The sequence below is a fragment of the Lepisosteus platostomus genome, chromosome 1, assembly GCF_059453375.1.
Source record: "Lepisosteus platostomus isolate fLepPlt1 chromosome 1, fLepPlt1.hap1, whole genome shotgun sequence".
NCBI classification, from domain to species: domain Eukaryota; kingdom Metazoa; phylum Chordata; class Actinopteri; order Semionotiformes; family Lepisosteidae; genus Lepisosteus; species Lepisosteus platostomus.
In genome coordinates this window covers 9,859,630-9,880,486 of record NC_142611.1, presented here as the reverse complement: position 1 = coordinate 9,880,486, position 20,857 = coordinate 9,859,630, and the positions used below count along the sequence as shown (strand labels likewise).

The 20,857-nt window shown below is 37.7% G+C and overlaps 1 protein-coding gene across 1 annotated transcript; it reads right to left on the bottom strand.

Annotated features, from left to right (window-relative positions):
* Positions 1-4,087: 4,087 nt before the first annotated feature.
* On the bottom strand, positions 4,088-19,459 carry arsj (arylsulfatase family, member J). Its single transcript, XM_088616455.1, has 2 exons — positions 18,198-19,459; positions 4,088-6,042 (listed from the first exon to the last, which is right to left on the bottom strand). The coding sequence occupies exons 1-2, from the start codon at positions 18,500-18,502 to the stop codon at positions 4,665-4,667; spliced, it is 1,683 nt and encodes a 560-aa protein (XP_088472581.1). The 5' UTR covers positions 18,503-19,459; the 3' UTR covers positions 4,088-4,664.
* Positions 19,460-20,857: the final 1,398 nt, after the last annotated feature.

Below are 20,857 nucleotides of genomic sequence, written 5' to 3'. Positions count from 1 at the left end.
GAACCATTTTCTGGTATTATCATCAAGCTGTTTACATAATAAACAAAACAACTAACAGGATATTATGAAAACAATTTTGATGAAAAAACTAAAGCAAGTTATCAACGGGGGGGTGTTGTGTTGCCCAACAGTATGCTATTGCTTCACAACAATGTGCTTGTCATATTTTATTTTGGTCAAGCCACTGTTTTGTGAACACTAGTCTTACCCTACAGATCTGGTCTTGTGTAATTACTACCTGCCTTCAGATCTGAAATCTCACATTTGTGGGGTTCAATGGACTGCCGTTCACTGATGTCACGGGAGGACAGTGAGGGGAGACCATCTGGAAGCACCTTGTTTTGTAGTTAAGTGATATTGTAGATAAATGTATGTCTGTCAGCAGTTGCCCAACCTTTTGTGACTGTGTCTCAAAATCACAGGCACCATGCAGGCTAGGCAAAAAAGAACTCCCTGGTTAGCCAGAATTTAACACAGAAAACCAAGTCAATGCACCTTTATGAAAAAAAATCAAGATGAAGGTACTGTATGAGAAATTTGTTGGAGAGGTACTGTAAACAAGAGGAGAATGTATGTGCCCTCAAAATATCCTGACAATATGCAGTATACTGGTGGATATACAGTACAAAGCATTTACTGTAGCTGTTAGGTGGTATTTTACAGAACGCATAGTGGTGATCCATATTTAGAATATGAGTTTACTGCATTGTGTAACTTAGTAACAATTGTCTTTACAGCTGAATGTGGATTACATTATTGTTAAAGTTATGATATGTACAGTATATTGTAGTGTGTATATACAGTGCTGTATTTGCAGTCAGCTGCTGTAGTGTACTTACCTTTATTTGGTTTTGAATTACTTCCCTTGTTCATAGTTTGTAGGTTTGCAATATAAACCAACTGCCAATTTCCTGTTTCCTAAATATGGGGTGGGGGTGTGTCTGGCCAGCATTTATAAGCTCAGAGAGTCCTCTAGTGGCTTTTCTATGCTGAGGAGAGGGTTATGTTTTGTCCTCTATGGATTTTAAACAGTGGGTTTTATTTTAATGTTAAATCACCCCATTTTGTTTCACTTCAATAGGTAAACTTTGATTGTTGTTTTACATGATTTGTTCACATCTCAAAGGTTTTAAATTTATTCTGGGACATTTGTTTATACAGTACACAGCATGAGCAGGAGGAGAGGATTACATACCATTGAGTGAATAGACAATGGCATCTTTACAAAGAGTCTTCTACTCTGCAACTTGATGAGATCAAATCTTTATGCTTCCTTACCACAACTAAAAGTGAATATATTTATGACGTATTTAAATACTTTGCACAGGTTGCAAGTTGTTTTCTTCAAAAGTAAAGCATAAGTCTTTAAATTATCATACTCACCATTGACCAACTTTCCCCTTTAATATGACGATACTCTACACCATAAGATTCTCAAACATTTGTGTCCATATAAAACAACAATGCATTGTAAAACATTTACTGTATGCAACCAAAGACAGGAATTCAGATGGTTTATATGCTAACTATTGAAGTCTGTATTTAAAGTTTAATTTACAGATGCCCTCATAAACAGGCAAAATCTATTCCAGAATAGATTTATACAAGTTATTGTGCAGTACAGCTTTCATCCCTACAGTATAGTCGTTATTTCTCCAGCGGTCGGTAAAAGGTGACACTAACACATGAGGTTTTTGAAGGCTCATATTTCTCCTGCTTTTAAAAGGTGATTTTTTGTCTCGCTTGGTCTACAGATAGCTTGAGAACTTGTAATGTTATTGCCCAGTAAATGCTTTAAAACCTCAGAAAAACGTTTTGGTTCCCTGAAATTGGGAGAAGAGGGCAAAATCATCCTACACATGAATGGAACAGAACTGAGTAACCAAATTCCACAGATGACTCAGTTTGAGAGGAATGATGAGAAAGTAGAAAGCCATTGTTCCTCTTTTAACCACAGTGATCTGGGCACAGGGAGCTGCTGCTGTAATTTAATTTCTCAGAGCTCTGACATTTTTCAGTTTTATTTTTTTTTTCTTAGCCAAAGGTTGTGCAGTAGTCTCTTGTCAATTCCTGTTTCCTCCTAGCCAATCAACATCGAACGGCTGTGGCCTTACCTCAGCCCACACGGTGAGACTTACTCTTGTGAGCACCAGAGTTTTTCTTGATTTTCTGCCTCACTGCTTCCAAGTATTTAAAGCTAATGAGACAATACATTAGTAAGGAAGAAATCTCCAAATTGATACATGCTGAGTGATTTAAGAAGGGATGCTGCTCCAAAGCTATGCAATTGCATTTGTTAAATATCTGGCATAAAAAAGAATGCATTCATTATTTCATGTATCTTAATCTCTAGCTTTTACACATTATATAGAAAATGTACATAAGGTGTCAACATAAACATTAACCTTTTTCATAAGTAGCTGTTTCCAGCTTAGGAGTTCCCATTTTGTATTTATAGTTTATATTTTTGCTACCTGCGTGCAAAGCCCAGCACATGTCTATCTTATCTTCTGAATCTAATGTGACATCCAATTCGTTGTAAAAAATACAATTTTAACTCTTAAAAAGAACATATATGTAATATAAGTCCTGCCTGGTAGCTGGTACTGTACACTCACCAGTATCCAGAGGACATACTGCTTGTGTTTAATACATGATATTGTTAAATTACTGTAAATATTTATTCTTACAGACTGGACTTACTGCAGAATGTTTCTGTGATGGAAGTGTTATTTTCAAGGACGATGAGATACTAATGCTCTGGAGATCCCGGTGGTCACCAACATCTGAGAGTTGACACCCCCTGTTTTTCTTCCAGCCCCAATCCTAGTCGTTTTCCCCGTGTTTGTCTCACTCCCCTCCGGATTCTGTCATCTGCATAGGGTCCTGAAAAACACTTCGTGACAGTCTTCTTCTATCTTCAGACTCCCAGCACTAACAAAGACTGTTCCAGATCCTTAAATCTTCAGCAATGTGAAGTGGCTTATTCATTTTTCCTGTGACATGTTAATACCTCCCTTAATAAGTGCTTAAGCAATGGTTTAAATGTGTCCACCTTGAGCAAGGTCTGTCAGTCTTCCAAGAGCTGGGTATCTACTGTATCTGAAAACTTTAGTCAGCACACAATGCTACAATACATGAGGTTTGTCTGAATCACAGAAGAGGATATAAGATCATATTGTAGAGCATGATGATGAAATAAGTGGTTATTTCTATTAACTCACAATGTAGAAATGTGAACTATACTCTTTTCTTTGCTTCACTATTGATAAAACAAGTACTGTAAAACAAATCTCAAGAACTTTGGCTAAAATGTACATGTAAACAGAAAGTTTGGAAGATAATATTACAGTATATCTTCTTATATCTTTCACACATTTACAGTATATTTCCTGACTTTAATTACTGTACTAGGACACATCTGCCAAAGATCTCTGTCTGATCCTTGCTGTGTAGCGGGTAACTGTGGTTGGTTGAATACAATTATGTTACAAAAAGTATTAAAATTAATATCTTATCAAGCTTGAAATTGTTGCTAAGAGCCTGGACCAAGTCGCTAGTCAGCTGTTACCTGTGTTCCAGGAGCAATACTGCAGTATTTAGTCTGGGTTGTTTTAGCATTTACTGTGATTCCTGGGACCTAATGATGTCGGTGAGAGACACACCACTCTTTCAATTGTTACTAACTAGAGTGTCACCAACTGGCATTGTAACGGGACTGAGTGGCATTGAGAATGTTACAGAAGTGAAATCCCCTCTGTTAGAACCTACCGTAGATACTGTAGTACAGTATTCCCATGTGGTAGAAGACCAGGATTTTTGTTTTGCCATTGTCTAAGGTAATGTGTGTGCTCCAAGCCCCCGAAAAGCCATGACCAAATCCTGGTGGTGAGACAGAAAAGCTTCACCAGAGCAAAGTACTGTTTCCAACATGCCAGTAAGTGAAAAATGCTTGAGCTGGCAGTTGGACAGGTGATCATGTTGTAGGCCTATGACCAAAGGCTCTCATGTGGCCCATACACAGTGTCTTTCAAAATGAAAAAAGCGTGTCTGATACGAAAATAATGACGCTACAATAATCAAAGGGTGATGATGGGAGGCCTAGATTTCAGTGTTTTATTTGATTTCAAGAGAAATCACAGCAGATCGGTAAAAACTGCAGTGAAAAGAAAATTTTCTAACCTATATAAATACAGAGACTCACAAAACCTGACAAACCTGACAAATATATTATACAGTTTATAGGGGGTTTATCCAATACTTTGAAAATTAAAAGAAAACCTTTACTGTCACATCATCACTAAAGTAACATGGTCCATAATAATTTCTGTATAAAAAGTCTGTGTCAAATAGACACCTCCAAGTAAATAGAATTATTTTTAATTAATTCATAATTATTTTTTAACTGTTCAACCACGTACACTTTTAACAATTTACTTCACAGTGATATCAGCATCAGTTTTAATTTTGGATTCATGTTTTGAATCAAAAGCCATGCCCCCGATTTGTCCCTCATTAACCGAATTTTCCCACTTGATGTGCGCATCCCGTAAAGTATAATGCTTTGCAGAATGGTGAATCGATGAGGACAGATCTAGAAAACAGAAAAGTTTATTCCCTGAGAAAATATTCAAATCAAAGCAGAAGACTTTGGCTACATTTTTTCATTTACTTTTCAACTTTTTCCTTTTCACTTTCTTTTTCCGCTTCCTCTTGCCCAGGCGGTTGGTGCTCAGGCTGCCCTCCTGCTCCTCTTCTTCCTCCTCCTTCTCTTTGTACCAGGGACCCCAGACACCCCCATTCAGCTGGGGGTTGCTGCGTGAATCTTTGGGCGGGTACCTGACGGGGACAGCCGTCTTGTTGTACTGGGCCAGCCTCAGCAGCAGCTTCTTGATGACGTGGGGATAGCGGTGAGACAGGTCCACTCGTTCGTAGGGGTCTGCCGTGATGTTAAACAGCCAGACCGACTTTCCCCTGTCCCACGAAACCCGCTCGTTGTGCCAGCGATTGGTCATGAGGCTGGAAAAGGTCTGGGGAGGCACCCAGTCGCTGTATCCAGGGATACCGGTCAGCAGTTTCCAGTCACCCACCCGGATGGCTGCTTGGACGGCAGTATTCCATATGCCATAACCGGCTTTCCAAGATCCGTTCTTGGCCTTTGTATAAATTGGGTCAATGTTGTGCAAGATATCCTGCCGAGGTGAGGGCCTGCCTTCACTAATGGCCTCCCACACATCGTAGCCATCCAAGTCGAGATCCTCCTCGAGCTGACCTTCAGCCAAGGTAACCAAGGTGGGATACCAGTCCGTGATGTGCACCAGCCCCCGGCACAGAGTGCCTTTCTTCATCAGCAGAGGGCTATGCACGAAGCCCACGGCACGGATACCTCCCTCCCAGTACGTCCCTTTGCTCCCACGGAGGGGCCAATTGCTTCCACCCGCCTTGGGCTGCCCCCCATTGTCAGAGGAGTACACCAGAATGCTGTTGTCGTAGTAACCGTACTTCTCCAACGCAAGAGTTATGTTGTTGACAGCTTCGTCAAGACAGGTGACCATAGCAGCATATTTCCGTCTGTGCAAGTTTGGGATGGATTTGTAGCGTTCTAAGTACTTGGCGGGTACCTGCAGTGGAGAATGGACAGCTTGGAAGGCCAAGTACAGAAAAAGGGGCTGCTTAGGGTTGTGGGTTGCCAGAATGTTCACCGCTTTCTGAGTGTACATCAGTGTTGAATAGATCCCATTGTCTTGCTCCCAAGCTGCATGCTCACCTTCGTAAAGGTCATAACCACATATTCCAGGGCTGTCACACTTGAAGTGGCTATAATAATCTCCGCTTCCCAATAGTGAGCCAAAAAACGTGTCAAAACCTCTCTGAGTGGGCATGCAGTCTCTCTTATAAAATCCCAAATGCCACTTTCCAACCATGTGGGTGGAATACCCAACATCTTTCAGCTTCTGAGGTAGTGTCACATTCTCCAAGGGTAAACAGTTTGGTTGAGTTGGTCTTATAATGGAATGCTGAAGACCCGTGTGAATCTGGTATCTACACAAACAAGAAAAAAAACATACAAATCATCAGACATGATGCTTTGTTAAAAAGTCAGTAATGGCACATATTTAATTTTTCAAACATGTACATTACCCAACCACTACTAAAGAGACACTGAATAAGAGAAAGCAGCTTAAATGTCATGTGGCAACTTCTAAGAAACTTTAATTATACTGAAACAAGAAAAATCATGCCTCTATTTTACTTCAGCAGCAAATGGGGCACCTACATAATGTCATTATGTTATTCTTTTCAGATAGTGAGCAAATATGTTAATTGATTGAGCGCAGCTGGTCTTTAGGATCACATACAGTAATACTGAGCTCAAATTATATGATATTGTAAAATGGACAGGTGCCCAGTTGCAAGAACGGCAACAGATATGACCTTGTATCGCTTGAACAACTGAAGACTGCCTGGAAGCTATCAGTGTTCTTGAAGGCAGTCTGTTTGTAAGAGAAGGTGCCCACGTTCTGCTTTCAACAATTTGCAGTATTTTCTAGCAAATTCAGAAAATGTGAGCCATAGGCTATGTGCTGGAAGGCAGAGGGTTACCACACTGCCTTGACACTCATATTGTACATGTAACAAATGCATTGACATCCATAACCTGTAACTACATTGGCCCTGATATCTGTAACCATGACACACTTACTTGGATCTAATAATACTGTTTTTTAGCAATAGTGCTACATATAATCTGCTCGAGGCTCAGTTTGGAAAGGAGAAAAATATTTTAAAATTAAAAGATCTTCTGTTGGCAAATTCTATATAGACTACTGCTAAATAAAAACATTTCAATAATTTCTGCACATCTTTGAAAGAAGGATTCATGGCACCTACAGTACACATCAAACACAGCACATAAAAACTGTTTAATCTAGTATGTAATTATGTTCACACTGGGGTGCATGGTTAAATGCATGTCAGTAGTCATGTATATAGTTCTGTTAATCAATTTGTCAATGCCTGCAATTTGTATAATATCAAAGCCAATTTAGATGATAAAATAAATTCGACGATTCCTTAATTGGTAACTTAGGAGGTGAAATAACAGTTCCAATTGGGATAGCTACAGTAGCAAAGAAATTGTTTAACTATGAAATGAACTTTAATTGCATAAATATATTAAAAAACCATGCTAATTAATCATCTTAAATTTTGTAACACTAAAACAGCCACTGGTAATTCTCTATTTGCTGAGAAACATGCTGTTTCTTGATGACTGTTAATGAGTAAAATTTGATTGATACGTTTTTCAGATTGTACAACCATTAAGAATTTTACAAGCACTTTAATGGCAACTCATGAAAGAGTTCAGTCCTATCTGTATTTATTATGTATTGAAGAGGAACAAAGGAAACCTAAATCCATTGTATTCGGTAAAGACATTTGCTGTCCACAGACACTTCATTTATTTATACAGGTTTTCTGGTGCTGGAACATGAGTCAGGAGTGGGTGTTAAAACTGATGAATCATGGGAAAAGAATTTCATTTTCAAATTCTCCCGAGGACCTGTTTCCATAGCTCATGACATGCAAAGCAGACTCTTTCACCTTTTTTTGTTTCATAAGCCCTTTGCTTTCCCCATGATCATGCTGGTCTTGATTACTTGCATGTGTTTGCCCTAATAGGGATGTGCGCTGCGTGAGAAATGCAGTGCATTGGAGATGGTAGCAAATGTATCACTAAAATGTAACATAAAATATCATATTTAAGTAAATATTTAAAGTTCACTAGGTTTCGTAAAATTAAACACTTGTTTCTAGTAATGTCTGAGGTCTAGATGAAACCTTTACATAGATTAAAATATATTTCTACGTTTTTAAACGCTTATCAGTTTGCTTGTCAGTTTCCAGCCTGTGACTGAAATTTACCGCAATTACCTGTATAGAATTATTTTTGATCAGATCAATCATTAGTGGATGCAAGATACAAGGCCTGGTATACGGGCATGTCAGACCTGTACAGTACTGTATGTAGAAATAATGAATCACCAGTACTAGCTGAAAAAACTACCAAGTGAGACTGGAATCCAACACACTAGATACTGTATGTGTGAAGCAGTTTTGGTTGACCTTGTGTACATTAAGGCTCTTTCCTCAATATGGGCATAAGTGCTGCAAATGAAAACGAGGAAATATGAAAACAGACAGAATGGCTGCAATTGAAACCAGGGAATTTATAGTTCTGATAGTTGATAGTTGATAGATGATAGTTCTGAGGGATCAAATCAGAAAAGAAGTGGGAAAGATGTCACAAGAGAGGGTAGTTTGGAAAATTAAGTATATTTACTATATTACACTGATAAATACAAAATGTTTTTTTTTTATTCAGCAATAGTTTGTTCTTTAAATTCAGAGTTTACAAATAATGTATTTTACTACAGTACTTTGCCATGCTGAGTTGTTGAACTGTAGTAGACAATGATAAGGTTCAATGGTTCATCTGTTTGCATTTCAGCTCTTGCTCAAGCTGTCAGACAAAGACCTAAAATCAGGACAGCTAACTCACTGTTCACTGATTAACATTTATTGATGTTCCTTTAAAGCAACATTCAAAATGCACAAGAATTCAGAGTAGGGATCTGTTTCAGTGTGCAAGCTACAGAAGAGTATACAGTAGTTCAAAAAGGGAAGCAAGAACCATGAATTGTTTCTTTTCAATACATGTAATACTGTATACTGCATTCATTTTAAAACATTTTGAGAGTTTTGCCCTCTGTTGTAAAAGATTATATAAAAAGCAGGCTATAAATCCTAATTTTATTAATATAGCAAACCAATCTTAAGTCAATGTTTGCCATCTGTAAAGGAAAATATACTATTTTCCTGTTCTTAAGCCATAACTAAATCAAGGGTATGACTGTGATTAAGTTTTGGCCCTATTAGATACTTAAGAAAGCGAAAAGCATATAATTAGGTTCATTATCAATATACATGTAAAAATCTCCAATTAAAAAAACCCAAAACAAATTTGGTAAAAGCAGTTAGATTTAGGTGGATGATGTACTGTATAATTACAGTACAATACAAAAAGGAAGTTGTCAGTTTAATATTAAAGACAGAAATCTTTAATACTTAGAAATTAATATAAAAGAAATTTAACAGACAGAAATTAATATAAAAGCAGAAATCTCCAATATTCTGTTCACAATCATAAACACCAAGGAATATTAAACTATTTCTTATGCTTTCATACTGACTAGTTTTTTACTTTAATGGCTTCAGTAAAACCACTTTAATATTTAATTACTATCTCACAAGAAAAATATTTCTGTAGTGCTAAAGCTTTAGGATTACATCCAGAATTCGATGTGGTCAGAACTTTGTAACATAATTCTCAATGTGTTCTGCTAATAGGAATCTCCTGTCTATAACATCTTTCCTATAAAACCTACAGCAGGTCTCTCCCAGAAACTATACAAGCTGTCAATAAAATCCCAATATTTTCAGTGGAGCTTGACGGTTTTCTCAAAATACTGAGGAACAATCTGATGAATACTTCATAACTCCTACCCAAAACAAGAACGGGGACAAAAAAAAAACTTTCCCATTCCATTAATTAATCCTCCCTTTAGAAATTCACATTCTCTCACAATTACATCATTAGTACAGTACTTGCTTGTGCCAGGATCTTAGAAACCTGGACATATTGTGCAATTACACATAGAAGAGGAAATGCAATACCCTTGATTCTAGGACATGGAACATATTCAATAATCATTTTCTTACTGTTACAAGGGCCTCTGGTGACAGATTTAACTATGGAAGCCCGTACTAATAACTGCCTGAGTAAGTAATTCATTTTGAGTTCATCCTTTATCCAATCTATTTTAATGTTTTTCAAAAATCTTTCAATTTAATTGAAAATCCTGCTCAAAACACTATTTTTGACGTGTTTCATATTCAATAACATTATTTTTCATGTTAAAACCAAATATGAAAATTCATTTTCAATAATGTAGTTTTTACAGACATCATTATATGTAATTGTGTTTAAGCATGAGTTTTTATTACTTTCAATTAACATTTATGAAATGACAACATTTATGGGGAAACATAAATATCAGAAGACACCCACATTAATACTGTATTTTCCTTTAGATTTCTGTAACAGGAAACAGAATATGTTATAAAATACCATATTATATTTGCATTTCTAAAATGATGTTTTCCCACTTCATTGAATACCAATCATGAATATGACTACGATTTGCTTATATGAATAACTGTCTGTGTAATCAGATTAATTACCTGATCTTAAATTCAATGTTTAGTTTCAGTCTTTTACTATGAAACAAGCTACATAATTTAAATTACATACAGTACTAGGACACTAGCTGTTTTTTAAGTGATGTGTCCTACTTTATTCTAACAGTGAAAGGACACCTTTTGCAATTAGTGTAGTCAAGACTGATACTGAAATAACTGATTTTAAATTGGCACTTCATATACAGGTAGTACTTAAAATGCACTTATTTCATTATCTGTGTTAAAAAGTAGCTCTTATTTTGAAGACCAAGGAAGGAACTGTGTGCTATAATTTGTTTAGATATTTACTTGTTTCTTTAGATTCGTTGGGCTGTGGGTTAAATACATCTTCATTTTTTTTCCGTTAAAAGCTGTTACCTTATTTGTGATCATACAGTATGAAAGCAAAAACAAAGGTTTGCAGCTGTGGTTTGATATTTGTCAGCAGCCATATCACCCTGCAACTCACAACTGGCAACCCACTGAAGCTAAGCAGGTGTGAGCCTGGTCAGTACCTGGATGGGAGACCTCTTGGGAAAAACTAAGGTTGCTGCTGGAAGAGGTGTTAGTGGGGCCAGCAGGGGGCGCTCACCCTGCGGTCCATGTGGGTCCTAATGCCCCAGTATAGTGACGGGGACACTATACTGTAAACAGGCGCCGTCCTTCGGATGAGACGTAAAACCGAGGTCCTGACTCTCTGTGGTCATTAAAAATCCCAGGGCGCTTCTCGAAAAGAGTAGGGGTGTAACCCCGGTGTCCTGGCCAAATTTCCCATTGGCCCTAACCAATCATGGCCTCCTAATAATCCCCATCTATGAATTGGCTACATTACTCTGCTCTCCTCCCCACTGATAGCTGATGTGTGGGGAGCGTTCTGGCGCACTATGGCTGCCGTCCCATCATCCAGGTGGGGCTGCACATTGGTGGTGGTGGAGGGGAGTCCCCATTACCTGTAAAGTGCTTTGAGTGGAGTGTCCAGAAAAGCGCTATATAAGTGTATTATTATTATTATTAAGTGTTGTGGACAAATATCCTAGAGTTAGTTTGCTTTGGGTTTTGTTAGTTTAGCTCTCATAACTGTTGTGTCCTCATCCAGGACTGCTGTACAAAGGTTTATCAGATATGGGTGATGAGAACAGGAGGTCTGGCTTCCTTTGTCTGTGAATTTGGCTTTTCTGTAGTGAAACATACTGTATTCACTAAGCTTGTGATTTGATAATCCATTATTTACCTTACATGGTTATTGTGCAGTTTTATCATGGCATTGTGTGGCCTTTTAACCTGTATTACTTCCACTAATGTTTTTTTTACTAGCTTTTACTGTTTTACTAAGCAAGACGATGAAAGTATCAAGACTTACCGTTGTTAATCATTGCCAGTAGCTACAGTACAGGTATATCACCCTGCAACTCACAACTGGCAACCCACTGAAGCTAATCAGGTGTGAACCTGGCTAGTACCGGGAAGGGAGACCTCCTGGGAAGAAGGTTTCTGCAGGAAGAGGTTAGTAGGACCAGTAGTGAGTGCTCACTCTGTGGACTGTGTTGGTCCTAATGCCCCAGTATAATGGAGACACTATACAGTAAAAAATGTGATTCTTTCAGATGAGATGATGATGTGGTCAATAAAAATCCCAGGGTATTTCTTGAAATGAGTAGGGGTGTTACCCCAATGTCCTGGCCAGCTTTCCCCCTGACCTTTACCAATCATGGCCCTCCTAATAATCTCCATCTATGTGGTGATTGTACTGGCACACTATGACTTCCATTGCATCCAAGTGGGGCTGCACATTGTTGGTGGTGGAGGGGATCCCCATTACCTGTAAAACACTTTGAGTGGAGTGTCAAGAAAAGGGCTAAGTGTAAGGAATTATTGTATAAGTGTAAGGAATTATTAACAGCTACTGCAGTGCTCCATGAGTGGATTAAATCCCACAACCTCCCAGTGATGATGATGATATTATTTTTACTACTTTGTGAATTTCTAAAGGTAGCATCACAAATCACTTACAAGCAATTTTTGCGGACAGTTGAGACAGTCTTACACAGCAAAATAAATCAAATGAAGTCCACACCCTTGATCTGACATGTAACAGGTATGTATGAGAAAAAATCTCACAAAACAAAGAAGGAACCCCACACATCATACCCTATAAACCTCATAATAATCACCCATCACAGAAATGAAATATTTTAACATGAACAGATACACCTAAGCACCTCACTTGACAATCAAAATTAATTTTAATGGAACCTGCATGTACAGCTTCTAATACTCCGTCTTTGGTTTGGGGGAAACAAAGCTGCGCTTCTGGCATTCAGGGAGAAGAAAAGGGTTGTGCTTTCATTAGTTAATAGTGCTACAGAGAAAAGCCCTCCAGATTTCTGGCTGAGCTCCAGTTTGAAGTCTATTCCTCTGCACAAGCTTCACAGAACCCTGGCCTTTTGCCAAAAAAACCTGATGCTCACACTATATTAATTCACCAGCTCTCGCATCAACTAATTATTCTGGCCTGTGAACACCTTTCAGAGTACACCTGGCCCTCTGAGTCACCAATTCCTCTCCTGCTCTCATCATTGAAATAAAAAGACAGATTCCCAGAGGTAAAGTATTTTAATCTCCTTTCATTACCTGGTAAAACAATTACAATGCTTTTCCTTGCTTCAGTTAATTAAATGTCAGCACAAATTACTAACAGAAGCAAACATTTTTCAGCTTCTTCACAAATGTGAAGAAAACCCTTTTAACTGAGATACATTATATTACAGTCTTCAACATTTCTGCATATACAGTATTACTGGCCATTCCCTAGCCCAAATTATAGAAATGTTTGGATGTGTGGCTATCAGGCATGTATTATCTAAGTTTTGGCTCCACTGGTGGGAAGAACAGGAAAGATTATTTCAACATGATTCACTCCCTGTATGCCACCCCCCCACACACCTAAAAGTTTCATGATTGGTGATTTAATTGACTCAGATGTGAGTTCTCCCACATTAGGACGTTTTCCAGTAATGTTAAAAGTGTTTTGGTCTCTTATTCATAAACACATTTAAACAAAAAGATTTACCCTACTTTTTGAAGCTTATGTCAACCAAAAGAAATCAAAACACAGCTCAAACTAATAGCACACTAGTAACACACACCTAGTTACCAGTGTATTATTAGTTACTAGTTACCTCTGAATCTTTAATAATAATAATTTATAATTATTTTTAAAAATAATAATTTTTAAGTACAATTAATATGAAAACCCTCAAAGTTACTTACAGTTGCCCCTAATTTTACCAGTTTGTTTTCCAAGAATTTAGTTTTAGTTTTCCAATCTTTTGTGTGTTCTTAAAATGACAAATACAGCAAATTGGTGAAAAAAAAACTACAAAGGAATCAGATGGTGTGGGATCAGAGATCCTAACATACAGTAGCTGCAATATTGCTGTGTAATATCAGTGTTTACATTTGAAAAAAAGCAATTTTAAAGAAAGATTGTTATTCAACCTATTCAAAAGACCTTTCAATGGCCAAGGGATCATTAGTTCATTGTAGTCATCTTGAAGGATGCTTTATTTCTTCGTTATGGCTTTGGCATTTTGCCATACAAATGCTGTGTCCCACCCATAAGCACATTTTCCAGGTGTATGGATACTATCCTGTATTCCCCCACACTTCAGAGTGGTTGGTAGGCTCAATTATTGAGACAACTGGTTTATCTTTGCTCAGTCTTAGGTGCAACCCAAGCAACCCATAGCAATGGTGACAGAGGACCTGAAGGGACTTAGCACCAATGCAAAGCGCTGTCATCTTCAGGCTCTGGCTAGACTAACATCTGATGCTTGCCTACCTAGCAGACAACAGGGAGAAGTCTTTGGCAGCACTGCCTTCTCTTCCAAATGGAACAGAAAGTTAACATGGTGATCTCTGAAACTGCTGGGTCTGATGAAAGGCCTTTCCCCTGTGTTATAGACTTTATTACCTTAACCACATCTAAAGTACAGGAACCCATGAACAACATAATGTAGGAATAAAAAAAGGTTTCCAAACAAGAAAAGAAGCAGCCATGGTATCCAGACTTCCCCAACCCTGGGTGTAAAGAACTGTCTTCTGTTCTCAGTTCTAAATGCTTTGGTGTTTCTTATGTCCTCTGGTTTGCACTTCCCTGCTAATTCTGAATAAGTCCCCCATGCTGACTTTGACAGTGCCTTTAAGGAATCCGGTCTCCTCAGAGATTTCGTTATTTTATCTGGTAATAGTCAGTGTAGGACATTCTTTTGTAGCACAAAAATGTATCCACTGTATAATCTACTTGCTCTGGACTCCAGAGCCGAATATATTTTTTCAGTATTTTATCCAGTATTCTAAATGAAGTTTCACCAGTGCAATGGACGATTCTAACAACTTTGAATTAAATGCAACTCTTTTTACTACATACTGTATCCTAACATTCTGTAACATTTAAGATTTAACAGGCACCTAAATATTTTACTGGGAGGCACTGAAAACAAACATTATTGGTTCCAATTCAGTACGCAGTTCTGGAGTCCTGTTTTAAAACTAAAATCACCAATAATATTTGTTATACCCACTAGATTTGAAGTAGTGAATATGTTTATCCTTGAGTCACGTTTTTGCTGTTTCTGTTGCAAGGCAATTAAAACTTAGATGCAGCAGTGTAAGGCCACATAGTGCGAGGAATACAACTGGTAAGATTTCAAGCAAAGAATGCTGAGGTCTTGTCTTGGCTAGCTTTTTCTTGACTTGATTTCAGCAGGTCATCTGCATGACCACCATAACTCGATCAACAGCAGACAACTGTAATGGCCAAAACTTTGCATATGTTGCAACTGTACAGGAAGAGTGACAGAGTACAGTATATAGTATAATAGGAAACATCTACCAATTCCACGTGGCTCAACCAATAAGAAATACCGTGTAAGTTTTTGATAACACCAATTAATGCAATCCCTTTAATCTCTTTATGTAACTTGAAACTGACATCAATGAAAACTGACATCACCGAAAGTAAACAGAACCATCTGTCTCTACTTGATACTTAGCTAAATATATATGTGTCTCATACTCCTTTCGAGATACTCTTCACAAAAGCTTTGTTGGGAAAATGATCCTGAAACATTGCCCTTTATGGTACGTTTGTCTGTGTTATAAGAATACGAATTATCATAAAATATGAAAAACAAAATTATACACACAGCTCAATACACTATTTTGGAGTCAGTCCCCGTTTTACTTTTTGATATCTATGTTAAAAATATTTTATTAAATCCATTCCATTAGACTTCTGCTTTGTATTTTTACAAGAAATAAATATACCAAATTCCATAAGATTATATGGTTACATTGTTGGTTAAGTGACATGTGATGACTCTACTATATGCAACATAAATGCGCTAGCCATATTCTCTTTTGTTATTTGCTGTTTGTTTTGTATATGATATCATGACAGCCAGGTCTCAATACTATATAATATATATCATCTTGGATTGCCACCAAAAACAGCCAAAACATGTTTTCTTTCCAGTCTGTGTAGCATTGCAAATAAAAACGAACAGAGATAAAAGCGGAATTATCATAATATGTTACTTGTCCGTTCACTCATGCTGAACACAAACAAAATAAAGATTTAATTAGAACAATTTGTTTCAAAACCCTCCCAAGGGGAAGGGATTTTGAATCCTGTTCAACGCATTTATGATTTCTGTAAAAGCCTAATAAAGAACAAAAAAATAAGCTCTATTATTTGTTTTGCCACTTATGGCTTTTAACACATTATAGTTCTCTCACCACCCTCCACCCCACATACTTATCTTTCTACAAAGCTATAAATGTCAAGTCAAAGCAGGGGGAAACTCCTAGCTGATGATTTGACAGATTTCCAATTTTTAGAAGTCACTTGTTTTGTTTTTATAGTTATGGAAGTGTTCCAACTCACTGTGTCCACTCAATGTGCAATAAAGCACTTTACATCACCATCAAAAAACTGCAGCTCTTCAGTACTTCCTGTACGGCACTTAGACATTTTACATTTCCCATAAACTGTTTTGACATTATATAGGCTTAAACGCACACAATTACAGTGATTTTATTTTAAAACAATTTCTTCTATTCTCCTACTCAATTATGCATCGATTTAATAAATAATTCCTTGCATTTGTGCTATATGTCACCATTCATCAAAAAGGATCCTAAGCTACTTTAAACATAGAATGGTAACCATGACATACTGTAACAGTACATTACTGATGTGCAGCTTAACCTGGGTGATAAATACTATCAATCATACCCTATCGTAGTCCTACTCAGCAGATCCTATGGACAAATGAGAAATAACCTTGGTAATTGAACTAAGGGGACAATTTAAGTAGGCCAAGTTGTACAAACTCAAAGCAGATTTTAGCCAGGAAACCAAGGTACAGTACCAACACTACCGAGTAATGAATAATTTGGTTTAACGTCTCTACCGAAGGACGGCTATAACAATCTCTCTGTAGGTTAAAACTAGTTAAGTTTCATATAAAAATAAATCACAGATGTTTTACAAAAAAACAATGCACTACTTTCATAGATGTTTTGTGGATATAAATCCGGGCTCTGAAATAGGGCATCCTATCTGAAAGGATTCAGTTTAATGTCTACTTCTAACAAACCTCAAGCCATCCTGATGTGGTACTGTATATAGTACATGTATGAATTCTGAAACTCATGATAGCTACTGTGTACTTAGTCTTACTTTTGTAAACCACTTCAATATGCTTTATAAAAAAACAAGACCCTTAATGAAGGCAACCAGGAAGTGTACAACATGGAACTGAGGGCAGGTAGACATCACACCCCACAGACCCACAATGTTTTGGGAAGAATAAAATGTATTCTTGCAAGTTCAGAAACAAGAAGACTTTAAGTGGCATGCATGATTCTCAAATCCCTAAATAACTTGTTTCAGTAAACATAATAGACAAACCTAGTTTAACACTATTCAGATGGGCAGGTTTCAAAGAGTAGCATGGCGCCAAAAACATTTTTCGCATCCTACCGGTGCATGAATGTATTATCCTTATCATCAGTCCTCCTCCTGCCAGTATCATACAGTTAACCATTGATTAAAGACCTAAAATAAAAGAGCAATTTCCCTTTTTATTCAGACAATTGGTTTGATTAAATAATGAAATTCAAGGCTAGAATGTAACCTCAGGCCCACAAGAACTATCCCTGTGTCCTGATGGACAGTAAAGATTCTGAAGTAAGAATTCAGAGAATATTACAAGGGTGGTCAGAAAAGAAAATTGAACTGAAAGGAACTCATATTTATTCTGATAGCTGCAGTGATCTTTTTGCCATTCAGAGCTTCAATATTTAACCTACCTGGATGTTAGATGCTTCTTCCATTTCTTTTTCTGTGCTCCAGGAGGAAAAAAAAATTCAAATAAAAAAACATAAAAATATTTGCATCATAAATGCTGAGTATTGTGAGCGCTGTGTTCTGAGATTCTGGAGGAAGATGTTTTCTTTGTACTTTTAAAGGTAGCGATAACAATAGTAATATTAAAATTGCATTAAAGTACAAAGAAAACCTGAACTAAAGCGAGGGCAAAATTAGGCATTTCCGAATAACTGCAGGCATGCGCAAAAACTCCCTGCCTTCCAATGTTTCTCCACACCAAGCGGCGCTTCCCGTTGGTTTCCGTCCATTTTATTACCTGGTACAAAGAATGTGGGTACTGTTGTACACAAGGAAGGTCACGGTACATGTAAAGTACCGTCCCGGTAATTTTTTTTTAAATTGGATAGCGCGTTTTGGTTTTATAGCAACAGGTGTATGTCTTAATAAATGATGTGCAATCACCATTTCTGGTATGGTACGCTGCTAAAAGCAGACTTACCTGCCAGTTATGAACTGGCTTCTTGAAGGGGTGCAAATCGGTTGAACATAGTAATTTTCCAGTTTAACTCCTTCAGCAGCAAGTCTGTCGAGAGTAGGGGTCTTAATCTCAGAACCATGGTATCCTACATCTCTGAAGCCTTGGTCGTCAGCCAGAATAAAAATAATATGCGGTTGAGACGTTGGCTTGTCTAGTACGTTAACTTCTCTGTTGTGCGCCTTCGAATTAATTTTTTCCCACGACAGATAACCGCAAGCCATCACGTTGATTGCGGACAATCCCACCAGGACGCCCAGCACGAACATTATCAGAAATGTTATTAGCCGTTTCAAATAAAAAAACACGCCCTTTCACAGAATCAGCTAAGGTTAGCAGCCAAAGAAAAACAGATCACAGTTCCATCATTAATTCAACACAGCCGAACGCGACTGTAGCAGAGCAGCAGTAAACAAAATATCTGGACGTTGAAAAAAAAAAGACACTTGGAATAAGTTTTTCTATGTTTTTTTATGTTGTCACCCCCTACTCGACGATCACTGTTCTTTGAGTTTTCATTATTAATGCCGCGAGTTCCAAAGCAGCACCTGTAGCAATCATAAGGGAGATTCCTGGTCATTTGTTTTGTCCCTACCTTATTCAATGCCCTCCATAATTGTATTGTTTATCAGAAATCTTTCCTTAAAAGAAAAACTTAAAAGAATCACAAGAAAAAACTTATTCCTCCCTTGAGCGAAAGCCAACACATGGTTTCCAGTTGGAGTAATTGTTCCTCTTTTCAGAAGCATTTGATTCATCTTAGGTTTTGCAGCTGCAGAATAACTTGTTTCTATTATGTAGCATATTCCTTTCACCAGGACAAAACAGTCATTCTTTCCTTTACAGTAAGGATTAACTTCCACAGAACACGAAACTTACAGTACATGGTTTTCGGGAGGCAATATCCGCAAGTTTTCCCTTTACGGTTTACCAGAGCTTCCGAGCTGCTTGGAGCGTCTGTTTCTTACGAGCTGTCCTGACTTCTGCCAACGCAGTGAATGCCAGCTGCAGAACAAATACAATAAACTCGAATCTGCTTTTGCTTTATTTCCTTTGTAGCGCCGACCCTCAAAACTGACGGAGATTGCACAGTGCTGAGTGCCTGTCTGTTGGTTGACAAAAAGCAGCCACGTTTATGTTCGTCGTAAAGTACTGCGGCGTTTCTGTCAGTAATACCCCCGATCTCTGCCCAGTTCTCTCTCACTAGGAGGGTGGCTAAGACTCAGGAGGAGAGGATCAATTAACAGCAAGCCAATAGAGTCTGGCAGTGGCGTTTCTACGTCTCCGTGTTCACAGATGTTTGACGCCTGCTTCAAATAAAACAAAGACGCCGTAGTGTAAATAGTAAGAGTATCTATCACAACCTTACCTCCTATTGATTATTTTCAGTTTCAGTAAACTAAAATATTTTACAAGCATAGTTTTAAAACAGTTTACTGTTTTGTGTCTGCTAAGAAGATATTTTAAATTTGTGACAGACCTTAAAGAGTTTTTTTTTATATTTTTGTACTATTTTCTGAAGGAAGCCTAATTGTGAAGATTTATAGGACTACAAGGTGTAAAAGCCTATGTATACACTGGCACAGATAAGGTAGTAGTTTCAAAAGGAGGAGTATGTATAGAATAGAAACACATAAAACACAAAATAAGGTGCTCTCCAAGCTGCCACTAAACTCTAGTATTAACAGTTAACTGTGTGCAATTAATACTAAATGTGGTAGAATTTATTATTTAATATGTGGGTCAAGCCTAATTTTAACATCTAATTTGCCATCATTCTGGCATGTATCAAGATGGTCATAACCACACCATCTCTACTACTAAATGCCTCTTTCATCGACACAGTGTTTCACTGACACTGCAGGTATTGAACTGAAACGTGACAGAGCTCATAAACAACCAGCGCTGCCTCTGCTTCATATCTCACAAGTGGCTGTAAAAAGTTCACACTGAATTGCTTTATCTTCAACTACTTGGCAGATTGCACATTCTTACACCATTTACAGACCAGGCCTGTCAAATCCAAATTTCAAGTATCATTCAAGTGATAATAGAGTTAACATACAGTGCCATGAAATGGATAAACCACATTGCTCAGAAGGCTTGTGATAAAGTTCCCCCTAAAACATTAATTCTCAAACTGAAAGTGGTAGGCTTTCACAAAAATACAAATACCTGGATTGAGAATTGGAGATTAAGACTGGTCTTTTGTCCACGTTCACATCCACGTCTGAGCTGACGTGGAAGGAGAACAGACCCTACCCCGAATAGCAGAAGGAGATACATTATATACGAGGCAAACTGAAAAATTATTCACTGAGTGATTTTTTTTTCTGCTAATTGCATAGCTAAAGCCCTTTCAAATGCCTCCTCAAATGTTAAATCCCAAGGACTCTGGGTTCTCATTCAAGTATTCAAATTTCCTCTAAGGCGAAGACAAAGTCAACCCCACGGACTTCTTCAGAATGAACACTAAAACATGAACACAACTGAAAACCTCAGGGAAGTGCATTTAAAGCCGAGAGGAGGTATTGTTTTACCGAAAGGATTATGGAAGTTTTAAACAAACTACCTAACCTAATGAGGTTGAAGCTGATGTCCTGATTTCTTTTCTTAAAAACATC